This window comes from Colias croceus, chromosome 16 (assembly GCF_905220415.1).
Source record: "Colias croceus chromosome 16, ilColCroc2.1".
Lineage (NCBI taxonomy): Eukaryota > Metazoa > Arthropoda > Insecta > Lepidoptera > Pieridae > Colias > Colias croceus.
In genome coordinates this window covers 9,681,420-9,706,949 of record NC_059552.1, presented here as the reverse complement: position 1 = coordinate 9,706,949, position 25,530 = coordinate 9,681,420, and the positions used below count along the sequence as shown (strand labels likewise).

Sequence of the window (25,530 nt, the reverse complement as noted above, 5' to 3'; positions counted from 1 at the left end):
ATAGACCTCCAATATTTATTTAAGCACTGAATGAATAAAAAAATCTTTTGGTCCATTCCGTGGATTTCACATTTGTACATTGCTACTCCATCCGTGGTCCTTTAGCACCAAGTCTCGAAGGTACTACAGATTTGAATGCAAGTTCAAAAGACGTAGATTATAGATATAATATTCGGAGCTAATCTTGAAAAAAAAAGTTTACTGTAGATGTGTACCTAGGTCATAGACAATGTTAATTGAATTCATAATAAGCAATAAAAAATTTAGACAATTTTGTATAATGTTCAGATTTTAAACTATTTTTAACCAAACAATAAATTATTTAATATAACAAACATAATATCTTTATAATTCATATTGATAAAAAATAGCATGCGTTTAACATCAAAAGAAAGCATATGAATTAGGAAAAATAATTCTGGAAACTCCAAAATTCCTCGTAACTTTTTTTCTTAGATTACCATTGATAGCAGACGAAAAAAATGGATATTCGACATTTTTAAAATTTTCTCGCACACAGCAATTCAGAAAAACTATCATACGCAAGCATAAAAGCATTTATAAATTCGTCTGAAGTGGTTAATGACTAGTAAAAAAGTCTGTGGGATTAAAAAAAACGTGCAGATTTTTAGTAAAGAACAACGAACAAACAAAACAAAAAAACAAAAGAACAAACATAGTTCTACGAAAAATGAAAGAGAGCTTTAAACATTTTTCTTAATACAATACCTAATCGCATTTAATCTAGGGTTTATAGCTACAATTTGAAAGTGCCTATCTACGGATAGAGAAGAATCTAGTTTAAGGTGTAATGGGGTTTAGGTACCATAACAAAAAAAAAGAACTGCTTAACTAGAATTTTATAAATCTCTAAATGAAATGGATTTTCTCACATTCCTTGGTTAAAAATACATTAACAATATCATGTACAATATAATAATAAAGATAGTAGGTATATAATAAATATTATTGAACTAGCTATCGATTTATTAATAAGAATATAATAATATGTACTAAAAATAAAAGGAGGAATATGAATATACCTAAGTACTTAATAGAAATTGGAAATAATAAAGTATATTTTATGTATCTACTATTAATAGTAGTTAAATTATTTATCTACGAAGTTTTAAAGTGCTAAGCTATTATGTAGATTCTTGGTAAAATGTTAATGTAAAACGTGTAATATAACGTACGTATCACATGATCGCAATTAATTGAAACAAAACACCAGTAAAACTAAAACAATTATTGTTATATTCAATAGGACAAGATACAGTAACGCAATATGATTTTACATCCATTCATTAGAATTTTTTCAAAACTATCATAATTATACATTGAGATATACATAATATGGAGACGACACTGCCTACATCACTTATGTTCCGCTCAACATACGCCATGGGGCTTAACTGCACGCTCATTTTTTATTCGTTTTAAAGTGAAACGCATCAAATATGCCTTCGTGTGTGTTACGATATTGCACAAATAATACGGAAAAGTGCAGGAGGAATAACTTTCATCGGTAAGTACTTACCTTTAACTAGATAATAATTTTTAAAACTTAATTAGAGCAAAAAAATGGCGCAGAGATTTTGTTCGTGGTGTCTCCGCCATACGTAGTAATATCATCTCAATGTAATTATATCACGTTCCTGAATCAAGACCTCCATCAGAAAAGGACCAACATCCACTAACAATATAATATTATCTACAAAGATTTCCATCTCATTTCATATTACATCTATCTACCACTGTAGTTACGTGCTTTATGTACCTACAAATTAACATGTTAAGTACCTCTTTATAATAACGACCCACAATTTTGACGGAATAAGGGAAAGATGGGGACTGGGGTCACCGAATTTATAGGTTAGTAGTTAGTAGTTCCTTTGCTAGGCTTAATTTTTTTTTACAATTTTTTAGGCAGGTAAGTGAAAAGTTTGGGGGTTGTATACCTATGTTATGTTTTTTATTGGTAACATGTTGATTAAACACTGGTAGTATTTTCCCGCCCTTTTCTCGTATTTATTTGACTTTACTTTGTCATTGTGCGTAACCAATCGTCCTTAGTGGAAGTCAGCCCATATTGAGCTACAATGTTACATAAAATTGGTCCAAAATTATTTATTTATAATTATTTATACTAATTATTATCTGCTTATAAGGTGCACCGAAGTTAGAAGGTAGATTTTATTTGTTCTAAAATGTGAATAGGGAATTAGCGAGTCAAATATTTGGCGTATATTTTAGTAGTTAGTTGTTTTGAAGTAAGAATTTTAGTTTAGAACTACAATAATGATATGAGCTAAAGTTCCTACGTTGATAATGGGAAGGGATTGAAATGTAGATTATTTATTAGTAAATATTGAAAAGGCACACATTGCTGAGGCATCACATAAAATATTGCGAGTAAAACTGTGTACCTACCTACCTTAATAATTAACCTCTATACTATTTCGTTTATTACTCTGTAATTGCATTCCCGCGAAAATGTGTTGCCACCGCAAAAAGATGTCGTATTTAATTACCTTTGTAATGCAAATTTTGTCACATTGTTTAATGTTTTCAGTTGTTCTTTTCACTACTTTTACACGATTTTATTATAATTTATGGATTCATCTTGGAGGGAAATAATGTGGCAGGGATAAGTGGTACTGAAGTTCTTACGATTTGTTCGATTAATTGAAAAACGCATTTAACTAATTATATTTTTGGATAAGTTTTAAACTGTCGACTGTTTAATAAAAAAAATTTACTTATAAAAGAATAAACGTATCAATGTGATTCTTCAATTCAACAGTGTTTTTAAGCAATTTAAAAATAACGTCACATTAACTGACGATCTCGTTTAAATCGCGAATTCTCTTTTTTACTTCAAAGCAGCACATCTAGACACAAGGTCCTAGTGTTAAACTGTTAATCGGGCTAAGACTTGTATCCATTTAATGTTCAAACAAGTCGGTACACAGCCACAGCTAGCAAGCTGATACTCGTGCTGATCCTCATTGGTGTGAAGTGAGTTGCGGATGAATTCCCAGAGAGGATGAGGGCTCGTAGCCGCTGTCTCTCCTGGTACCTGGTGTCCTCCCCGGGAGGGTCGAGACACTCGAATTCACAGCACCGCTCGCCCACTCGGAAGTTATTGCAGAACTGGAAAATGTTATTTTTTAATTAAATAGGGTACCTAAAAAATGTGTGCGTTACGTTAATAAGCATAGGCAGCTTTCTTATGATAAAATAGGATTAAGTATCGGTTATCTCAGATAAGAACAAGAAATTACATCATCAATATATACCTACATTGAATTCACAAGTTCATTAAATTTTACTATTATTGTGATCAATTTATCCCATGTACACGTATTCACTAGCCTATCTAGGTATCTGATATTTAGTTTTATTGCATTCAAAAGATTTATAAATGAAAAGTTTTAAAGAGTAGAAAAAACTCGATCACGAGGCAGGATTCGAAGCTCCGCCTGACGTCTTGGTCAACCAAGGGCCAACCGTGACCCCGCCAGAGGCCAGAGCAATAGAATTTATTCTACTCTTTCGGTTTTATGTGTTTACGGGATATCTCATGCTAATTGTTAGGTATCTATTGACATGATTAAACTAGCCTAGTAAATCATTTATAACTACATCTTTTATAAAATACATACATAAGGTGGGTCGCAGTAAATCGCCTTGCACCACATGGGCTCCGAGTGGTAGCACACGCAGATGGAGCACACCCCCGGCCCGGGAACGTACAGCAGCCCGTGGGGAACGGTCTTCCCCTCCCAGTCCACGCAGTCTTCTTCTACGCATTCTGAAATAACAAAAGATTGTAGAATTAACTGTTATGTTTTCGTGCGAATCTGTCATGACGTGTGTGTTATAGAAAGTGGTATTTTTTTCATTACACCTGTGATTAGGTAACTACACATTTACTAATTTACACGATTCTTAAGTAATTTCCTTCGAAATTAACTGTTTTTAAAGCCTTGCACCACATGGGCTCCGAGTGGTAGCACACGCAGATGGAGCACACCCCCGGCCCGGGAACGTACAGCAGCCCGTGGGGAACGGTCTTCCCAGGGGATCTATATATGTACTTCTATTCTAATATTATAAATCTGAAGAGTTTGATTGTTTGTTTGAATGCGCTAATTCCCAGGAACTACTGGTCCGATTTGAAAAATTCGAAAAGGATTAGATAGCCTATTTATCGAGGAAGGCTATAATAATATATCATTACGCTAAGACCAACAGGAGCAGAGCAACGCGGGTGAAACCGCGAAGCGCAGCTAGTACTAGTTTTTGAATACCTATTGGGGGCTTTCAGTAACATACACTTCTTCAATAAATAAATGACAGAATTAGGTAGGTCATCGAGCAGCATCACACACCATACTGGAGTTAATACTGTGTTAGACATCATGGTATCCAATAAAACATTTTTATTATTTTCCGTTAATCACTTCAATTCCGACTGGAAATAGAAATTGCATAAATGATTAATCTCAGGGGAGCTAATGTCTGGTTAGATATTTACTGAGCAAATGTTTTTGATACAGCTTAATTGCTCTATAACAGTGACTATAGCAATATTATTATAATTTATAACCTTGCTTCCTTGATATCGCTAATACAGCAAAACATGATGTGATAAAGGATTGTTTGTGAAATTTTAAATTCGCTTTCCGCGTCTCTGTGTCTAGGCGTAGATCTTTAAAATTACGGAACAGATTTTGATGAAGCGTTTTTTAAATAGATAGTGGTTTTCTTGGCAGGTTTTGGAATACACTTTTTTAGATTTTATACAAAGCGGGCAAAGCCGCGGGCGGAAAGCAAAAATTTTAATTCTTAAATCCTAGAAATAAGAAAAATTGGGAAAAATTTAATTAAACCATAGAGATAATACGTAGTAGGTACATATTATCTCTATGAATTAAACATGCTTGCGGCCAAATTTTGACTGGCAATCTAGTCGATATATATTCGTCTAATTTATTGGTTTCATCAAAAAAAAAACTATGGACACATTAATCCTGCGGTGGGATCTAGTAGGTAGGTACTATAAAGTCAGCCGACACGTTTCGTCCCTACTGACATGACGTGACCTTTGCGTGATGGGAAATCAGTTCTTGCTATCTGTATTTCAATTTTCAATTGTATGATATCTGATAAGTATTTCTAATGATGTATCTGATGATATAAGTATAGTGCATAACTTTTGTACGTATAATTTTGTATTATCTTTATAAGTAGTTAGATACCTATCTGTAGATTTTTAATAGCTGTGTATAATGAATGGAAAATGAACGTGTTTGAAAATGTAAACTGGACGAACAATTGCGAAGCTACGGATAAAGTTTATATTACCTATATACCTCCTAACTATGTCCTACAAAATATACGACATATCGATAAATAATCATGAATCAGCATTTTAATCTTGCTCATCACAAAATAACCTATTAGTATAATGAGGCACATAATATTAACTTATGGAAAATGTTATCTTGTTATGCATGGGAAGCATTTAGTGCTCATTGACCGTCTTATGTGACGTCCGTATATCTTTAAATGAATATTAACGCGTCACTAACAAGTAAGTTATGTAAAAGAATGTAAGGACCATGATAATAGAGGAACTAAAAGGTAGAATTAAAGATCAAAGCTTTAATTTCTTCCTAAGATTGTGCATAACTAATGCAATAGTAACTGTCTCAATTCTTCATACCTAGTTAATTTTGTATCTAAATTAGTTCTTCTAGGGCTTTTCTAGGGTATTCTTGTTATTCAAAGGAAAACTTATCAAAATACTTATGTGTAGAAATCAATGCCAGGTTTTCAAGAAGTTTCATTGATTTTCCGTACCTATTAAAACATTTAAAAAATATTTAAAACAAGTCTTTGTGTGGTTATTTAGGATCTTATGAAATGTCCAACCCTCTACGAGATGCAATATTTAGTTGTCATTCCTTGTCTGTTAGAAATTGCCTTTAGAGCTGGGTGTACGTAATTTTGGTATTTGACGATAAAAAGTGCCTTTCAAGTGTACTCTGTAGTTGAATGATTAAAAGTATGTTTAGGTTTAGGTTATGCCTCTATTTCTCTACGCATATTTGCAATAAATTGATATAAGCTCTCTTAAATCTTTAACCAACAGAACTCAGAAAGGCTCAAACATGTTTTGCTACTGTGCAGTGGTACAAACGCTACAAATGTATTATACATATTTTATATTTTGATAGCGAAGCTGAAGACACAAATGACAAAACATGTGACCATCGGAGTCAATAATAATTGAAGATTTTAAATCAATCCAATTTCCAATCGATTCTGTGTTCTGGTACTGTCATGTCTGTATTAAAATCCAATGATTTCAAAATGATTTAATTTCTTGTCGCAATACAGAGTATCAAGACGCTTTTTAGTATGAACGTAAAACGGTCAAAGGGACTTCTTGAATCTCAAGGAGATTGTGTAAGTACCTAGTCCTTTTTATCGTAGCTCCTTGTAACTCCATTATAGAGTACATAAAGAAACCGTTTCACAAGTTCAATTGGTATTTTACATAGCTTTTTAATCAATTTATTATTACAATTTCATCACGACTATTCACCATCATCATCTGATTCTACAATTAAATCGGTGATACAAGCAAATTAATAAACAGCGTTTAATCCTGTGGTTTAATCAATATATTATTACCTACAATTTAATCACGACTATTCATCATCATCATCATCTGATATCGGTGACACAAATTATGATGGCTGTGGCTGAAAACCTTACCGTCAAAATACGATGCGATGCGATTTACGATATATCTATTTATGTGATTGAGGCAGTCAACCGTAGCATTTTACATAATCTGTATTTTCAACCCTATAAATCATCTGCTAATTTGTCGGTTTACGCGGGTAAATATGACTCGTTGTCAGCACTTGCCAGTTAAGTGGAGTATGAGCCAATCCCGCCAATCCAATTACGAGAAGATTAACAATATGACATTGTAAATTGCAATGAGCGAAGGCTATTGACGATGCGATTGTTCATTGTTGTGATTGGTAGTTCATGTAATTAGTTTCTGCAGAATATTAAAATTCAAGTATAGTAAGTACCTGTGTGTGTAGTAGTTAATACCTAAAATATATGAACCAACACTTGATAATAATATACCTAATATAAGCATTATTGGTGCGTCTGGATCGAAGACGCGAGGTTTAACAAATTATTAACAGACTAAATTATTAATTAAACCAAGTTATAGCGTATTAATTAAAAATGTATGTCAAAGTTCTCGTTAGGGTTAATACATTTTACTACGTTGGTATTTGAGACATCATTTTAGAGAGATAGAGTAGAGATGTCAGAGACTTTTTTATGAAAGAGAAGAAGTAGGTATAGGTGATAATAGATATTAAATATTTTTAAAAAATCTAATAAACAGGAAAATATATCGAGATCTTAATCTAATTTACTTATACAAGGTATAAAACGCAATAAAATATCTGAAGTGATTGTCTCAAAATCGATCTTGAATGAATTGCAACGTTTATAATTAGGTGATAATAAATTAAATATTCATAATACAACGTATTATCTTGTATAAGAAAACATCAAAAAACAACAAATTTAAAAAATTATGTACGCCACAAAATAATCCATAATCCATTTTATTATTCAGTCGAATGTCTTATTTGTATACGGTGTAATAAATTTAAAAACTTGGCAGAGAGATCTTGTTAAAAATCTTCTTGTTAATATTTGGTCCGCAGTTGGTTAGATTTATGCCCCCTGGGGACAGTAAAGATCATTTTATGATGGACACTGGCTATTTCTGTGGGACACGTGTTTGGAGAGAAAATAGAATGATATTACCACAGATAAAATAATACGCTTACGTAGATACGTGATTTTTGTATTGAAAGAAATGTGATGTGATGAGGGAACTTAATTTAGTAGGGTTATAACTATGTTCAAAAAAGGTTACGAGTTAAATATAGATGTTCTAGAAGGTATGTATAAAACTGTGCTCTCTATAGGTATGTCGTGGTCATATCGTAGATTTGATCATTTCATGATATATATATGAGTGGCCATTTCACGAAATGGTCGCATATCGTGAAATGGCCAATTTAGTTTGGCCACATCATGATGTGGTTTGGGCAGATCAATGATAAGAAATCGTTTCACGATATGGCTAATTAACGCACGGTTTTTTCATGAAATGATCAAAATTATTTGATCATATCGTAAAATAGTTACATTAATCGTTGGTAGAGGCGCTGCAAGCTCTGTGTTGCTCTGTGTTTAGGTATGTGATAAGATGGCGGCCGCTGGCGAAAATTAAATTATTCGCAGTTAAAAACTTCATAATTCGTTTAATAACAATATTATGAAGAAAGTCATAGCAAAGAATTTACGACGAAGAGGTACGAGTACTATGGAAAATGTGGATATCTTATATGTATTTAAGAAAAAATGCGACTTAAATAAAATAATTTAAGAAACTACTACTATATTATTATAATTGTTTGTTTTTTAAAAAGCGATCCGCTTCTGGCACTCGCCGGCCGCTGCCGCGGCACGCTCGCTTTGCTCGCTCGGCTCGTGCATTGTTTATCAAAGTGTAACCTAACCTAACCTAACCTAACTGTTTTCTATTGCAAAAACGATTCGCTTCTGGCATTCGCCGGCCGCTGCCGCGGCACTAACTTAAATGACATTAAACAAGTTTTTAGAATATAGTTATTCTGAATTTTTTTAATATTTTATGGACTCTTTATATTTTATACGATCTGGCCAAATGTGGATGACCAAATCGTGAAACGTTGACGATTTAACGATCTGATCAAACTATGTTGGCCATTTCACGATATGCGACCATTTCGTGAAATGGCCACTCATATCATGAAATGATCAAATCTACGATATGACCACGACAGGTACATGATAAAAATGAAATTCCAAATGTTAAGCCTAGGCGCAAAACTCGAGAATGACTGAACCGATTTCGTTTTTTCTTTTTTACAAGACCTTGAAGTAGGTACGAGGATCAGGTTCTTATGGAGAGAAAACGTAAGAGGTACCGCTGGCGAAGCCGGGCGGGCTTCTAGTATTTGATTGCCTACTAGCTTGAGCAATTTGTCACGTTACACTCAATTAAATATGGCACCCTCTCGAGAGTCGAGGGCATAATTTCATAAGTTTCGCAGCTGGAATTTTTCGTAAGGAGGTAGGTATTAGTTTTCAAGCAAGTATTGAATAATAATGATAAATTAAATACATTTTTACTGTAGCTCAGCTAACATAATATATTTTTATCAATTTTAATTAGGTACCTACATAGATCCATAATTTGGATTAGTAACGAAAAAAAAATGTTGTGTGGTTTTATGAAACCACGGTAAAAGTGAAACTTTTTTTCACACTATTGACATTTAACTTAAAATTATCGTATTTATACGATAATTATCGTACGTATCGTGCGTCACGCGACATGCGCTACACAGGCCAAAAAGTTTGAGACGATGTAATAAAAGTTTCACTTTAAAAAGTAACTTTTATTTTCATTATTTTACAATAGCCATTTCATGAAATTAAACTAAATACTTTTCTACGTCATAGTTGTGTTTAAATACAGCTAATTACGTAACATGTTATACATCTTTGTAGCAAATAAAGAATTATGAATTATAAATAGTAGCGTATTTTTAGCCGAGACTAGACTTTACTAGACTTATCTTTATTAGAGCCTCGTCTCACGAGTAACGTTTTTCTAGAAATAAAAAATTATGAACTCGGAAACTTTTAACGAATGCTAGCGCTCGCCTTTTTTCTAAGCTTGAAAAATACTTTGTTTTTTTAACATGAAATTTAATATTATCTCTTACTTTGCTGTGATGTTTTTTTACAACAATTACAACATTAATCCATTAAGAAATTAAAAGCAAATGTACTGTGTACTGTGTATAATGTACTGTGTAATACTGTAAATGTAGGTACTGAGTACTGTGTATAATGTACTGTGTAATACTGTATAATGTATAGGTAGGTACAGTGTACCTATACTCGTATAGCATACTTACTAACTACTGTTTTGAGTTTTCAAATCAGTGCTAAATACATCTCTTTTGACCACAAAAAGTACAGGTGTAACGAAAATCGATTCAATGGTTCTAGATATGGAATAGAATATTAGATCTTGAATTAAAGTGTAAAATTCCAATAATAGTAGGTATCTATACACAACTAACATAATATGTAGCCTCTGTATTTGAATTTGGTTAAAAATGATTTTAAAACATGTATTCCGTATACTCGAGATTCTTAAAACTCCTTCAAAAAGTCGTTAATAACACGACAGGGGTTTCTATACAAAAGTGTGTCACGGTGTCTTCGCTCGTCTTTTATTTTTCATAGGTGAGAACTTGCAACCTCTTTGATATACATGGGTTTAGAAACTAATCGTGAGAGAGAAAAATAAAAATGTTTTTGCGTTAATAATTTACAAATATAAAAAATTTTCGGGTATTCGCTTAACTCCTTGGAAACGGCACTTTTTATAAAATGAAATTCAGTGCTCTACGAAACGATATTTTATTTTATTTTATGATGTTATAGGTATATTTGGTAAGTAAAAGCCAAATAGGTCGTAAAGTTCATTTCGCTAGGTGATTAGGGTGACCTAGCAATTGTACCTAACGATCGTAGTAAAATGCACCGACCAATAAATAATATTAAACAGTATCTAACTAATAAGTATATTTGTGTTTGCATTGATTAAATTAACAAAATTAAACTCATTTATATTGTTGTAATAGCCGTTAATTGTAATCATAATATTAAAAACCCTTTATTGTAATTTTATCAAGAATCAGCGATGTTCAAACCCGACTTCATGATAAACATTTCAACAAAAAACCTAACTGTACAAATTCATTATTTACTTCAAAAGTTTTCATTTTTCTCTACTAGCAAAACCTATTAATGTTATTTAACCTTTATTTAACGTTTAGGTAAAATTCCGACAACGCTCACAAAAACCAATGCCAGTCTAAAACAAATAAATACTGCATTGTTTGAACATTGACAATCATAAAGGCTTTTAGCAAATGCAGTGTCAAGTTTTATGTAGTCGCAATGCGGAATTCTCACCCCTAAATTAAAGTTTGGCTAACCATGAGGAAGTTGCTTTGTGTTGCTATTTTATTTATGAACATTTGAATATAAGAGCAAAGTTTATTTTTGATTGGGGTAATTGTGTGTTTAATTTTAAATAATTTATTTGTTGTAATGCATTGTTAATTATTAGATACTTTGTAAACTAGATATACTCCGTGAGTTCATCAAAAAGTTAAATAAAAATTATTATTCGAAAATGTAGACTGTTAGATCTACAAATATTTTCATTTAAATCGACGATGTGGTGTTAGTAGCTTCGAAAGGCTCGCACAACCTATAAGTAATAATTAATAAATGATATTGCAAAATGCAAATTGCATTATAAAAAAGCATGCACAGCTGTTATCCTATATATGTCCTAATCAGCAAAGAGCCCTAATTAATAAAGAAGAGCGATGTTAAAAAAAAGGGTTCAAAACACAATGTATTGGTTTATTATTTATTTTTAAAAAGTAGAGAAAATTCTCTATATTGTATATATTATTTAATATAAAAAATGAAACATGTGTATCTAAATCATTCAAAAAGAAAAACGAAAAATAAAAGAAAATGTTTTCCACGTGAAAAAGTTCGTTTATACCTCAACGTACATAATAATATTTAGTGCTAACTCATATACTTTGAGCACTTGGCAACATAGTCGTGAGACACTTTGATCTGGGAATAAACTATCATTTATCATAATATAAATGACGTGTTTCTATTGTTTTATTTAAGATAGCAAATATAATTTTCAACGTTTATTTGTTGTTTTTACGTTTTCGATTATTGGGTACCTAGTACATTTATTGTTCATTACCTGTTTGCTTTAATCGTATCAATATTTTCCGTTAATTCTATTATAACTACTACAACTTGTTTCGGTTTCGCCTGGATTGACATCATGACATGGGATATCTAAAAAAAGCTTTATTACTCGGCTTTGACGAGCTTTTGCTGTGAAATCGGTTGAGTACCTATTTTTGAGTTTGAAAGCAAAGAAAATTAACAACAAAAGAAAAGTGTTATTCTTGTATAAATAGAAAAAAGCAAAGTTAAGATGAAATTGCTTATTCAAAACTATGAATGAGTGAATGAATGAATGCTTTATTGTACACACTAAAATAATGAAATAACATTGAGTAAAATATACATAAATTGCACAATGGGCGGACTATCACTTTGTTCTAAGCTAAGCCACATTGACTCCCTCTTCTATTTTAAATGAGAAAATAAATTCTTCCACTTGAGTATTTACAAGGATGGTATGTTAAGAACGTAATGTAAGGAAACAAGGAAATAATTTAAATTCTACACCAAGGAGTTCGTGTAACTTGTGTCAACGACGTTGCAAATTTTGGCGCCGAAATTTTTATTACGCTGTGACATGGTTATTTTTGGCGCTAATGAGAGTTTGTGAAAATCTTGGGTTACAGACGTTTCTTTTAAATAATAATTAATAATAATAAGTGTTTATTGTGCTGGCGACCAAAATAGCGGGAATATTTTTTTTTAAATAATCCTCTTTTCAATTTATTTATAATTTTATTTAAGAAATCGGATGAAATCATAAAATAGCATAATCATAGATAGCGTAGCAATCGATCGAACACGAAAAACGTAAGTAAACATTAATATCTCAAACTTTCTCTCCTCCTGGTTGCAAAAAAATGCTAGGTTGATAGGTTCAACATAATAACGTAAGAAACATGTTTCCATGTACCTACTAAAAAAATAGAAAATTTGCGTTTTATTTTTACATACGAAATATAGTCATAATAAATTATCATTATTACGAATATATTGCTCTAAATATAACAATAAATTAAATGCATTATTAGGTCATTGTTTTCTTTATAATATTAATACACTTTTATTCGCAGTCGATGAATAAAGGAAATTAAATTTAATTCTGCATATTTCAAAAACGAATTATTCAGTACTTTTTACATTCAATTTTCAGTATTAAATCAGGAGGCAATTAATGGGCGACGTTAAAACCAATCTTCGTTTCGACCGCAGACCTCGACGGCTGATTGGTAGGTCGCTAAATTTCAATCAACCTGTTATATACCTACCTACTCAAGTATAGGAATCAATAAATTTTATATTTAAAACCACTGGTAAAAACTTTCTAGTCTATAAGTAATGTGAACAGATGAATTGATTTTAATAAAATAAAATTAAGATAGATGTGACATATAAAATGTATAATCAATAATGTAGGTACCGGTGTAGGTACGGAGGCCCACATCACATCCCTTCCTAATGCTACGGCCACACTACCTTACCGTCTACCGGGCTGTTACCGCAATAATTATGGCATTAAATTACCGTCTAAATTACTGCATGAACTGGTGTGGTTACACTACAGTTTACCTAGATATGTCGGTAATTATTGGCATTTACCGCAGCAAAAAAAAATATTAGTTAATAATTAATATTATAGTATAATAATTATGGTTTCTGTAATAATTCATCAAGGATTCTTTCTTTTTAAAAAAGATTTTTTCTTTTTCAAATCATCTATTGTACTTGGAAATGATAAATTTTGTTTGATCCGACGCCACGCATCATTGTGTACACTGCGATGTTTATAGTTCTTCTGTTGGGTATCCCCAAGATCTCAAAGAGAAGAATTCCAAGAATTCCAAAAATTTGCGCCATCGAGCGCTTTTTCATTTGACCACTCCATGTCGGTCGATACGTGCATCGCCGGTGAGCTCATATTGCACACTGGACAAACGGTAGTGTGGCCGCATACGCAATAATTACGGCGGTAATCTTCTTTGATGTGCGAAAGAATACCGCCGCCGGAGCTATTGCCTACCGCCATTTGTCATATTGATTGGCATTGTAGAATTATGGCCATAAGTCGTGGTTACACCTAGGTGTTGTTAAAGTTGTGGCAATAATTATTGGCATATCACGGTAGTGTGGCCGTAGTATAATACTACGCCAATACTATGCCAATCAATATGACAAATGGCGGTAGGCAATAGCTCTGGCGGCGGTATTCTTTCGCACATCAAAGAAGATTACCGCCGTAATTATTGCGTATGCGGCCACACTACCGTTTGTCCAGTGTGCAATATGAGCTCACCGGCGACGCACGTATCGACCGACATGGAGTGGTCAAATGAAAAAGCGCTCGATGGCGCAAATTTTTGGAATTCTTGGAATTCTTCTCTTTGGGATCTTGGGGATACCCAACAGAAGAACTATAAACATCGCAGTGTACACAATGATGCGTGGCGTCGGATCAAACAAAATTTATCATTTCCAAGTACAATAGATGATTTGAAAAAGAAAAAATCCTTTTTAAAAAGAAAGAATCCTTGATGAATTATTACAGAAACCATATTATATATTAATTATTAACTAATATTTTTTTTGCTGCGGTAAATGCCAATAATTACCGACATATCTAGGTAAACTGTAGTGTAACCACACCAGTTCATGCAGTAATTTAGACGGTAATTTAATGCCATAATTATTGCGGTAACAGCCCGGTAGACGGTAAGGTAGTGTGGCCGTAGCATAAGAATATTTACTAGTTAAATATTCTTACAAATCCCTTCGCTCTACATTCCTTTTGTACTTTTATAGTTTAAGTTAGAATTTATTTAAGAATTTAGTTAAGAATCTAGTTTTAATAATTCATTTATTACCTAAACGAACGACTGTTTCGACGAATTTCAACATAGCGTGATCTCATGTCATTGTAAAGCCCAACTAAAATCAATGAATGGTCGTTGCATGACCGGGCTTGTAACGCAGCTAATTAACATAATTTGCTTGTACGTGTAAGCAAATCCGAGATAGCATGAGTAGATTTTGATCTTATGATGCTAATTTGCATTTATGTTGGCGACGATTGCCTCGATATGAGAGAATTGTCAGTACATATTGCAGGATAAATCTATACTAATGTTATAAAGCTGATTGTTTGTTTGAACGCGCTAATCTCAGAAACTACTGGTCTGATTAGAAAAATTCTTTCGATGTTAGATAGTCCATATATCGATATCATCAAGCTAAGGCCAATAGGAGCGAAGCACTGCGGGTTTTATTTTATTTTACATTGTAATAGTTACACACGCCTATGAGAGTTTAGGAAATTTATCTTCACATTGATGAAGGTAAAAATTGTGTCTAGATGACAAGCTTTCTGAACTTTTTTTTGAAGCCTTACTTTAACGCCCCATTTATATCAGATTTACATTTTGTTATTACATACTCCAATAATTGAACGTTGTATAGACATGCCAAGCTAGTCTGAAATATAATAGGCCGCCAAAGTTCAGTAGAGACATTTTTATACCACTCCTTTTCCAGACTAATAAGCTTCACTTATAAGTTATAGGGTTAGTAAAAGTAAGGCGGACGTCTAATTTCCGATGTGAGTGACCTAACGCTTCGTCCAAACTATTTGCTATCTTGTCCTACCATCAATATTGGCAATTTCCTTCATTTTGTATGTGTGGTGTGTTTTATCATGTACCTATTCTTATCATCATAAATCACATAAACTATGTTATTTATAGGTAAGTCAATTCTGGGTAGCATTACCAGATATTATTCCATACATTGAACCAAAGCACTGTTAAAGTATCTTGGTCACAGGCTTTTAATTTTGTATGTGTGGTGTGCTTTATCATGTACCTATTCTTATCATCATAAATCACATAAACTATGTTATTTATAGGTAAGTCAATTCTGGGTAGCATTACCAGATATTATTCCATACATTGAACCAAAGCACTGTTAAAATATCTTGGTCACAGGCTTTTAATTTCCTATGAAATTGATTCCCTACTTCTCTAGCCATTGAAGTGTAAAAGAAGAACACATACTTTCACATTTATTTTAGATATAAGAAGAAGAAGTATTTTTTATAATCCGTAAAATGCATTTCAATTTTCAATACTATTGCCGTTATACTGGAAGCATAACAACGTTTAAAATTTTAAATAAATAAAAAAAAAAAAAAAACAAAATTTTAAAACAATATATTTTTATTTCTATCATGAAATAAAGATATTTATGTATTCTATTCCAATCGTCAGCTTTTGCATAAATCGTAGAGCGTTCTTCGTAATTTGTACACTGCGTCATTTATTGCATTTACTTACATTATATTTTAATTTGATATTCTAAAAGCTCTATTGATAAATTCACATAAATGAATTTAAGTTATACAATAATATAAAAAAGCTGAAAGAAATAATAAAACTGCACGCATATAGAAAAATAATTAGGTAAGTATACATAATATAAATAAAACGACACACAAAATTCTGTATTTCTTTTTTATATGTTTATCATCGTCACACATTTGTAAAACAAAACTAACCCAACAGAAAATTTTACCACGGATGGAGTCTGGGCACAAGTCTTGTATAAATGTAACTTTCCATCAAAAGATAACCCATTATAAAATGCACTCAGTTTTGATCAAGACATTCGCAAACGTACCTCAAACATAGTCGCAGTTCCACCTGCATTAAGCTTTCACGATCATTGTTCAAAGTTTGACATGCTTGTCTTTGCTCTGCGGAACGACTTTGTCTCGATTCCGATGGTTTTTGTGGTTTTATACCAAACTACCGGTGCGCCTCGGTTTTGCCCGTGATTTTGTCACTCTCTAGTCTCTAGCATTATAACTTAACCATATATAAAAATTAAATCATAGAATTACCGTGGTGATGGGAAACAAAAAATTCACATTAATTATAGTATTAACTAGCTTCCGCCCGCGACTCCGTCCGCGAAAAATTAAGATTTACTTTTTTTCTACGTATTTTTATGGGATAAAAAGTATCCTATTTTATGCCCAGGATAATACGGTATAATTATACCATGTTTCATCGAAATCGAACCGTTAGTTTTCACGTGATGCCTTCACATACAGACAGATAGACAGACAGACAATTTTTTTTATCACATAATATTTGGGTTTGGTATCGATCCAGTAACACCCCCTGCTATTTATTTTTTCAATATTTTCAATGTACAGAATTGACCCTTCTACAGATTTATTATAATACTAGCTTCCGCCCGCGACTCCGTCCGCGCGGATGTCGGTCTTCGCGTGGATGGTTTATTTTTCCATTTTGAGTAACTCTGACAATGACATCTTATAAATATCTATTGGACCCAATACGGCTAGGCCTATAATAATACGCAACGTGTGTTCGAGGTTCTACAGAACAACGTCTATGGATATAACTGAAAAATGAAGATTATTTTTTTTCTACGTATTTTTCCAGGATAAAAAGTATCCTATTTTACGCCCAGGATAAAAAGGTATAATTATACCAAGTTTCATCGAAATCGAACTGTTAGTTTTCACGTGATGTCTTCACATACAGACAGACAGACAGACAGACAGACAGACAAAAATTTTTTTAATCACATATTTGGGTTTGGTACCCCCTGGTATTTATTTTTTCAATATTTTCAATGTACAGAATTGACCCTTCTACAGATTTATTATATGTATAGATGTAGGTATAGATTAAGGATTTTATTGAGTAGAACTAGAACTTTATACTTTCATGTCAAATAAATGATAATATAACTGTAGTTCTCGTAGTTTTATCTGGGTTGTCTATACATATATAATAAATCTGTAGAAGGGTCAATTCTGTACATTGAAAATATTGAAAAAATAAATACCAGGGGGTGTTACTGGATCGATACCAAACCCAAATACCTATGTGATTAAAAAAATTTTTGTCTGTCTGTCTGTCTTCTGTCTGTCTGTATGTGAAGGCATCACGTGAAAACTAACGGTTTGATTTCGATGAAACTTGGTATAATTATACCTTATTATCCTGGGCGTAAAATAGGATACTTTTTATCCTGGAAAAATACGTAGAAAAAAATTAATCTTAACTTTTCAGTTTTATAGACGTTGTTCTGTAGAACCGCGAACACACGTTGCGTATTATTATAGGCCTAGCCGTATTTGGGTCCAATATATATTTATAAGATGTTTAATTGTCAGAGTTACTCAAAATGGAGAAATAAACCATCCACGCGAAGACCGACATCCGCGCGGACGGAGTCGCGGGCGGAAGCTAGTAGATTAATAAAAAAACAAGCGCTCTATTAATCTCTATTAATTATTATGATCAATCAATATTAAATCTTTTAACTTGTGCTGATAGCATAGAACTTAGAAGGATTGTAATGAAGTAGTTATGTAGTTTTACTAACTATGAGCTAATAATATTTACGGAAAATTATTAAAAGCTAGTTTTCTTTTCTTTAACGTTTTCTGTGAATCTATTATAGAGGAATTAAAATATGTAAACATAAATTTTAACAAGTTAAGAAACTACTAAAGGAAATTAGAGTCGTTTTTAAGTTAAATTTTAAATATAAGTAGAAATAGTTAAGTATGAAAATAGCCTACTAAAAGCACATTAAGCATGCCTACGTAATTAAAATTTATTTGTAAGTGGGCAACTGAGCTTTTAAGAGAGTCATTTCAGTTTTTTAGTACTTCTCTGGTGCAAGTTTTAAACGATTTAAAATTTAACTACCAAATTTCGATGGAGCAGTTCTATCAATACTAATAATTATAAAGAGATTTGATTTTGTATGATTCTGAAGGAATAAAAAATGATGTTAAATAGTAATAAAATATCTCTACTATTTTCTTAAATTGAGATATGATTGTAGCAGCCTCCACGAGAAAGGTTAAGTAAGTAATTTAGTAAGCAACAAGATATATAAATTACAATGAAATTAATTACCAACTATATTGTTAAAATAACGAAAGATTTTATAAAATTATATAACAAACTTTATAGGTAATTAGAGTGCAATCAAATACCAATAAAGGAATAGACACACTGACGATTAAATTTGTCATTTAAATTTCAAGTTCTCTGTTCGTGAATTAAAACAAATGAAAACAAAAAAAGAGTGCAAATCTATTAACGAAAGTGATATAATAAAATCTGAAATTTGAACAGATAAAACCTGCATTATAAATAATTTATTCAAACCTATCACTGAATTAATAATTAAAAAAGGGATGAACTGTTTAATGTAATCCAATCGAGTGACTTTATTAAATTAACTCATTATGTATGCACAATTGGGTTCTACGGTACTATTATAAAATTATATAATCACGACATGATACAATCAATACTATAATAGTACTCTTTGCGACGACCTATCTTAATTTAGACTAGACAATTGCCAAGGAGATATATTATTATAGAGCGCAAGAATCTTAAGGCAAGTAGATTCTCTATTTCTTCATTTGCATAATGAAAATGATTACCATTATTACAACACATACACTAAGACACATAACTCTAGTTAGTAATTTTCAAATGTATACTTAAATATGTGTAAAACTCGTAATTGTCGTATTGTAAACATTATTAGATTAAAGTTATCATATTGTAAGCTGTGAAGCTGAAATAAACAACGGTGGATGTTACTGACTCCGGCAATTTAATTTGCGACTTTACGGTATTTTATCGAATACTAGCTTACCGCCCGCAGCTTCGTCCGCTTTGGCTAAAACCTAATAAATTATATACTAAAACCTTCCTGTTGAATCACTCTATCTATTAAAGAAACCGCATCAAAATCCGTTGCGTAGTTTTAAAGGTTTAAGCATACAAAGGGACATAGGGACAGAGAAAGCGACTTTGTTTTATACTATGTAGTGATGATGATGCTAATCACTAAGCCAACGAGGCAATGTATAGGATAGAGCAATGCTCTTTGATTACACCTAAATTAAACGTCTCAATTTAGAACACTGTCAACAGCACAACTGCAAAGCCTGTGAAAAAAATATATTGTGAGCATCCCTGCTTGTCGTTAAACCTTGCGTTAAACCAAAAAGTTATACGAAATGTGACATCTGCCAAACCCCATTTATCCAGCGTGGTTGTTTGTATACTATCTGTAGCGTATCATGTCTGCATGTATCCCGCATATTTCACGATATAATTAATACAATTTCCTATATATTTGGGATTCAAAGAAATGTCCATCCTTCTTGCTAATGGAATCTATTGTCAAATTTTGCATTTGATGAGGTTGACTTTATTTAAAAGTTAAAGCTCTATGTAAGTCTATTTACTGTTCAAGTTATTATTACGTGCCTTATTTAACTACATAATATATAAGTCATTTGCACATAACCAACGTTATATGCATTGTTACTAGTATGAACCTAAATTTAAAACCATAAACAGAAAGAGTTAGCACAAAATATACTGAGTCTATGTTTTCAAAGATTTTTTTTCTGGCTTCTTAAAAGAAAATCGATCCGCGTCATAGATACAAAACCACACCACAAGGTAGTAAGGTAACATGGAAATTCACACTAATCCATACATTGGCAACCATTAGGAAGGACAATATACTAACATCTATACATATATTATAAAGCTGAAGAGTTTGTTTGTTTGAACCTATGGTTTGAACGCACTAATTTCAGGAACTACTGGTCCGATTTGAAAAATTCTTTCGGTGTTAGATAGCCCATTTATTGAGGGAGGCTATAGGTTATATATCATCACGCTAAGAAGCGGAGCAATGCGGGTGAAACCGCGGGGAATAGCTAGTATATACCTGTATATGTACAGAACAAAAATAAAGACAAAAGTTAGTGCATTCGTGAGTTGGACCGCTTTCAAGTGGAGACGTGAGCTTGTTAAGGCTGCAGATCTTCAACATTGTTTGATACCTACTGGACTCACTGCCTTTACAATTGTCATTATGAGTTTTTAATAGCGATGTTAAATATGCTATTCTGCGCGACTGGTCATTCAAGTTTCATTTGCTAAATTTACATAATACATATATCTATAAATATATGTAAATATGAATCTCCACTTTCTTTGTTCATACTAAAACATGACCGTATTTCATCATTATGTATTCGAATCTTTGTTTCTACAGATTGCAAAATAAAGTGTTTATTATGGTGATGACTTAACGTCGTGTAACATGCAATTAATTTCATTTTTTTATATTCGAAATAAATAAAAAATATGTAGAGTTTTACACACTATCCATAAAATGTAGACTTAAATATATATACTTAGTTACTTTAATTATACATAGTATAAATTGAGTCTCAGAATATATAATATTCAAAGGTTAACATTCAAACTACCACCGCCTACGTTGGATGTAATGGCTCAATTATCGTTTCTAATTGAAAAGGTAAATCCATTTATAACATACTAGCGGTCCGCCCCGACTTCGCCCGTGGTACATTTGAAAAATAGATGTTGGCCAATAATTATCAGACTTACCCGATATGCACAGAAAATTTCATGAGAATCGGTCCAGCCGTTTCGGAGGAGTATGGCAACGAAAACTATGACACGAGAATTTTATATATTAGATTTGTTTTTATAATTTTTGTAATCACTTGAAAACTACACAATAACATGTAGTTTGAATATTAGATTAACATAATGCATTATTTTCTAGATGACTGGGTAGAGTCCATGTAGAGTCGCAAGATTTCTCTACTTTAAATAAAATGTAGAGTCAGGCTGAGCAGCTATTTATAATTACGTTAGATTCAGTAAAAGTTGCAGCGTAATTAATTATTTATGGCGTTTCATAAATTATGAGGAATATCTTTCGCTACTCTAAAGTAGAAAGTAAGGTGATATTAGATAAGATTCAATTTACCCTGACGAGGGTTCTAGTTGCTAATGAAGTTTTTATTCCTGTATTATTTAATAATGAGGGCTATCCACCCGCAGTTTTCCTCTAATCATATATCAGTTAAATCACGTCAGCAATAAGCAAGAATCATGTTCTTAAAAATACAACATTTGTTATTAAGATTTAGTTTAAGGAAGTTTTGTAGGTATTTATATTTAAAACCTAATACAAATCGTATAATCTTGCTCTTAAGTTTTTCTCTTTCCACATTTTCATAGCCGAGGAAAGTACAACAAACTACATACAATCAAAAATAGAATTAATCAACTATACAACTAGTTATCTAGAATGTAATTGCTCAACTAAACGATTCAGTTCTAGTAGTACAATACAATCCTTTGTACCCGTAATTCAAAGCACGTACAACATCGGGCAACATCTTGAGTACTAGAGCTTTTAAATTAAATACCTACCTTGTTACAGCTCCTGTCACTTTGCTGATAAATGATCACTTTGCAGTACTCACTATGACTTTGTCCTACATGGTGAGGGATAATTGAAATTGAGTTATACTACCTTGAAAATAAGTTTTATGTTCGATAACTTGTTTTATGAAGAACGCGTGCTATGAAATTGTCGTAAAATTGAAAGCTTTAGGTTTCTTGAAGACATGTTCGTTTTGGAGAATTCAAATGGGTAATAATTCAATGCGCTCAAATGTCCTCATAAATGATAGGACCTAGTTTATTTTATTAGCATTTTGAAATAACTAACTACAGTCCATAGCAACCAGGGAAAAGAAAGATAGTACCTACGTATTTGCTCTATCATGATGATTGATCTTATAAATGTGATTGTAAAGAATAATATGAATTGGTTAATTACAAAAAAAATCAGCCGGTCACAACTTAAAATATTAAACACACAGACAAAGCTTTAAATACCCAATTATAACAAAAACTTTCATAAACTCGATACTGTAACAACGAATAACTCGCAAACTTTTGTTTCCAAAAAACAGTTAGCAAACTGGCCCTATTAGCGAAGTGTTTAAAAAATAAAGAACAAACTCACCCGCGATCGTGACGAGTGTAAGGAGGATTGTGAGAGCGACAACGCGCGGCATGTCTACTCAGTGCGACGGGCCGCAGCACACTGACTGCCCACGCGCCCCCCACCCCCCGAATGCGGCATTGCGTTTACACGTTTTCGGATTTACATATTTTGTTTTGAAATTCAGAATACGTAAAAAGGAAGAACGTTTTCAGTGGAAACATTTTATTTAATATATTTTATTATTTTTGTGTTATAAAAACCAGGGAAACACAAACATTCAAAGGTTGTAGAGTCACACAATATAATGTAGAGTCGTTGATTTCTAACAAAGAGCTTGAAAAGTTGTAAGTTTTATTAAAATAGTAGGCATTTACGGTGCTATATCGGGATTTTCAATTAAAATTCGTATATTGACGAGTCATCTCAAGTCATTAGTCATACGTCATATTAAGATTTCCGTAAAAAGGGGAAACTTCATTTTTTATAAATTAAATAAATAAATAAACTTAAAAATATTTTTATATGCTCATATGTCTATTCATTTATTGGTAAAGATTTATTTTTGTTAAAACGTGTAATGAACAAAAATATGACTCTACCATAATTTTAACTCTACCATTCAAGATTTAACTGAGCGTTAAAATAAAATAATATGAAATACTAAACACAGACTTTGACTCTACTTTACAAATATTCTAAGCATAAGTTACACAGGCTAAGTTGGTTTATCCCGTGGGTAAATTCCGTTAAGCTCTTATACATATCTCTATGAAATGTAAGGAAATACGATATCTAGTTTGAGGCCGGGACAACATAAATAAAGGTATTCACAGACATATTATACACTAGCCATTAATCCTGGCTTCGTACGAGCTGATTTGTGACAATAATAAATAAAGCCTATCTAGTTCACTCAGTAATGATTTTATAATTTTCTTCTTATACAAACAATGTTTTTCTAATCTGTTGCACAGATAATATCAATAAAATTAAAAATGAGTGAAGCAGGGGCATGTAAGTAGTTAACATAAAAATTAACATCAATGCACCTAGGCTACTAACTTTTTGACAATAATATAGAGTTTTCATTGCTCTATTCTATCGTTATGATGTTAATACGTTAATTTTGAATGCTAATTAGACAATAGCAATGTTTTTATAACCTTTAGGGTCGATTTTTCAATGCTTGGATAAAACTTATCCGTCCAATAAAGTATTACACGATAATATTAAAATGTCACGTAAACTGTCAAATACGGGCAATTAGAATACGTTTTTAAAATGGTAGTTTTATACATTATTCGACGAATAAGTTTTATCCAAGCATTGAAAAATCGGCCCTTACTTTAATTAATTGTAACAAACACGATTCTTATAATAATATACAGTTTGCGTGTCAAGTAAGACCCAGAACGCGTCATAAAAATAATTACAAGTATGTATTTTATGTGTTTATTCATAAGCTGTTTTTACTTCAATAACTCAAGCTCTACATTGGTTCAATCCCAATTCCTTTTAATCATTTTAATTTTCACTTCACAAACCTATAGTGTTTATTTTATATTTTAAATATACAAAAAACAAACATTTCAAATTTTAATAAATTTAATGTCAATTTAAGTACAGACATCATACCTAAGCATCATACATTTAACCCTATGGGACTATAAATAAAGACACGACAGAAAAAATAAATAAAATGATCAGTTACAAATTTGAAATTTACTAATTGCCACTCAGTGTAAGGGTTGTTCTTTTTGGTTCAATTTTATTATCCATAAGTTTCAAGAATCGTATTCGGTATAAAGTTTATTAAGTTTGTTTTTTAATGTTTACTTTTAAACATTATTAAATATACTACATAATAACAATAAACACACTAAACTGAAAAATCTTCACGAATTATTCATAATTCTTTTTATTTATTCTTAATCATGCAATCCTCTTACGTAAATCGCTAATATAACATGTACACAAACATACACATTTTGTAAAATAATTTATCTCTAAACTACGTCGTTCACTATCTATGTGCTATAGCTAGGTTACTGTTTCCACTGCAAACAAACTTGTTAAGGAGTGTATCATTTTTCTTGGACTCTGCACTGTAACAATGTGCATGAATCTTGAAGTATTTTTACTTTTCAGCATAATATAAACGATGTGACATGCATTTCATATGACGTAATGTTATGAAAAATACTTTAACTCTTTATAGTTATGTATGTATTTAACTTTTTGTATTAGACAGATATAAATAATATTGTTATGTTTTAATAATCACTTGGCTTTTTGATACATTGGTGTAGTAAAACGAAAGGATTTTCGGTTCTATACCTAGGAGCCAAAGAAAAAATTGATTTTTGTACTAACACCAGTAGCGGGCTACCAACTTAAGAAGATTCATCCATAACAAGAATTATGACTCATTATTTTAACTTAAGTATCAATCCATACTGTTTCTATAATAATGTGTATAAAACATGCCTTCATGAATAATTAAATTAGTAAGTTATAATCTAATACTTGCCCGTTCTTGTAGAACACGTGGCCTTTGTGTTGCTACGGCGCTACGGCACTACGGTGCTACGGACTACGATTTATGAGACTTTTGTGTTAAATAATTAAACACTTTTAAAC

The 25,530-nt window shown here is 32.0% G+C and overlaps 1 protein-coding gene across 1 annotated transcript; it reads right to left on the bottom strand.

The window, feature by feature from the left end:
• Positions 1-1,999: 1,999 nt before the first annotated feature.
• Positions 2,000-22,980, bottom strand: LOC123698493 (integral membrane protein DGCR2/IDD-like). The gene is made up of 3 exons (XM_045645139.1): positions 22,909-22,980; positions 3,669-3,817; positions 2,000-3,156 (listed from the first exon to the last, which is right to left on the bottom strand). Exons 1-3 carry the CDS (start codon positions 22,958-22,960, stop codon positions 2,956-2,958), a joined length of 402 nt encoding a protein of 133 aa, XP_045501095.1. The 5' UTR covers positions 22,961-22,980; the 3' UTR covers positions 2,000-2,955.
• Between the last annotated feature and the right edge of the window lie 2,550 nt (positions 22,981-25,530).

Excerpts from the sequence above, each read along its gene's own strand:
- LOC123698493 (XM_045645139.1), bottom strand. The coding sequence starts at position 22,960 with ATGCCGCGCGTTGTCGCTCTCACAATCCTCCTTACACTCGTCACGATC. Across the intron at positions 3,818-22,908 it reads TACACTCGTCACGATCGCGG|AATGCGTAGAAGAAGACTGC; the intron begins GTGAGTTTGTTC and ends TTGTTATTTCAG. Across the intron at positions 3,157-3,668 it reads TTTACTGCGACCCACCTTAT|TTCTGCAATAACTTCCGAGT; the intron begins GTATGTATTTTA and ends AACATTTTCCAG.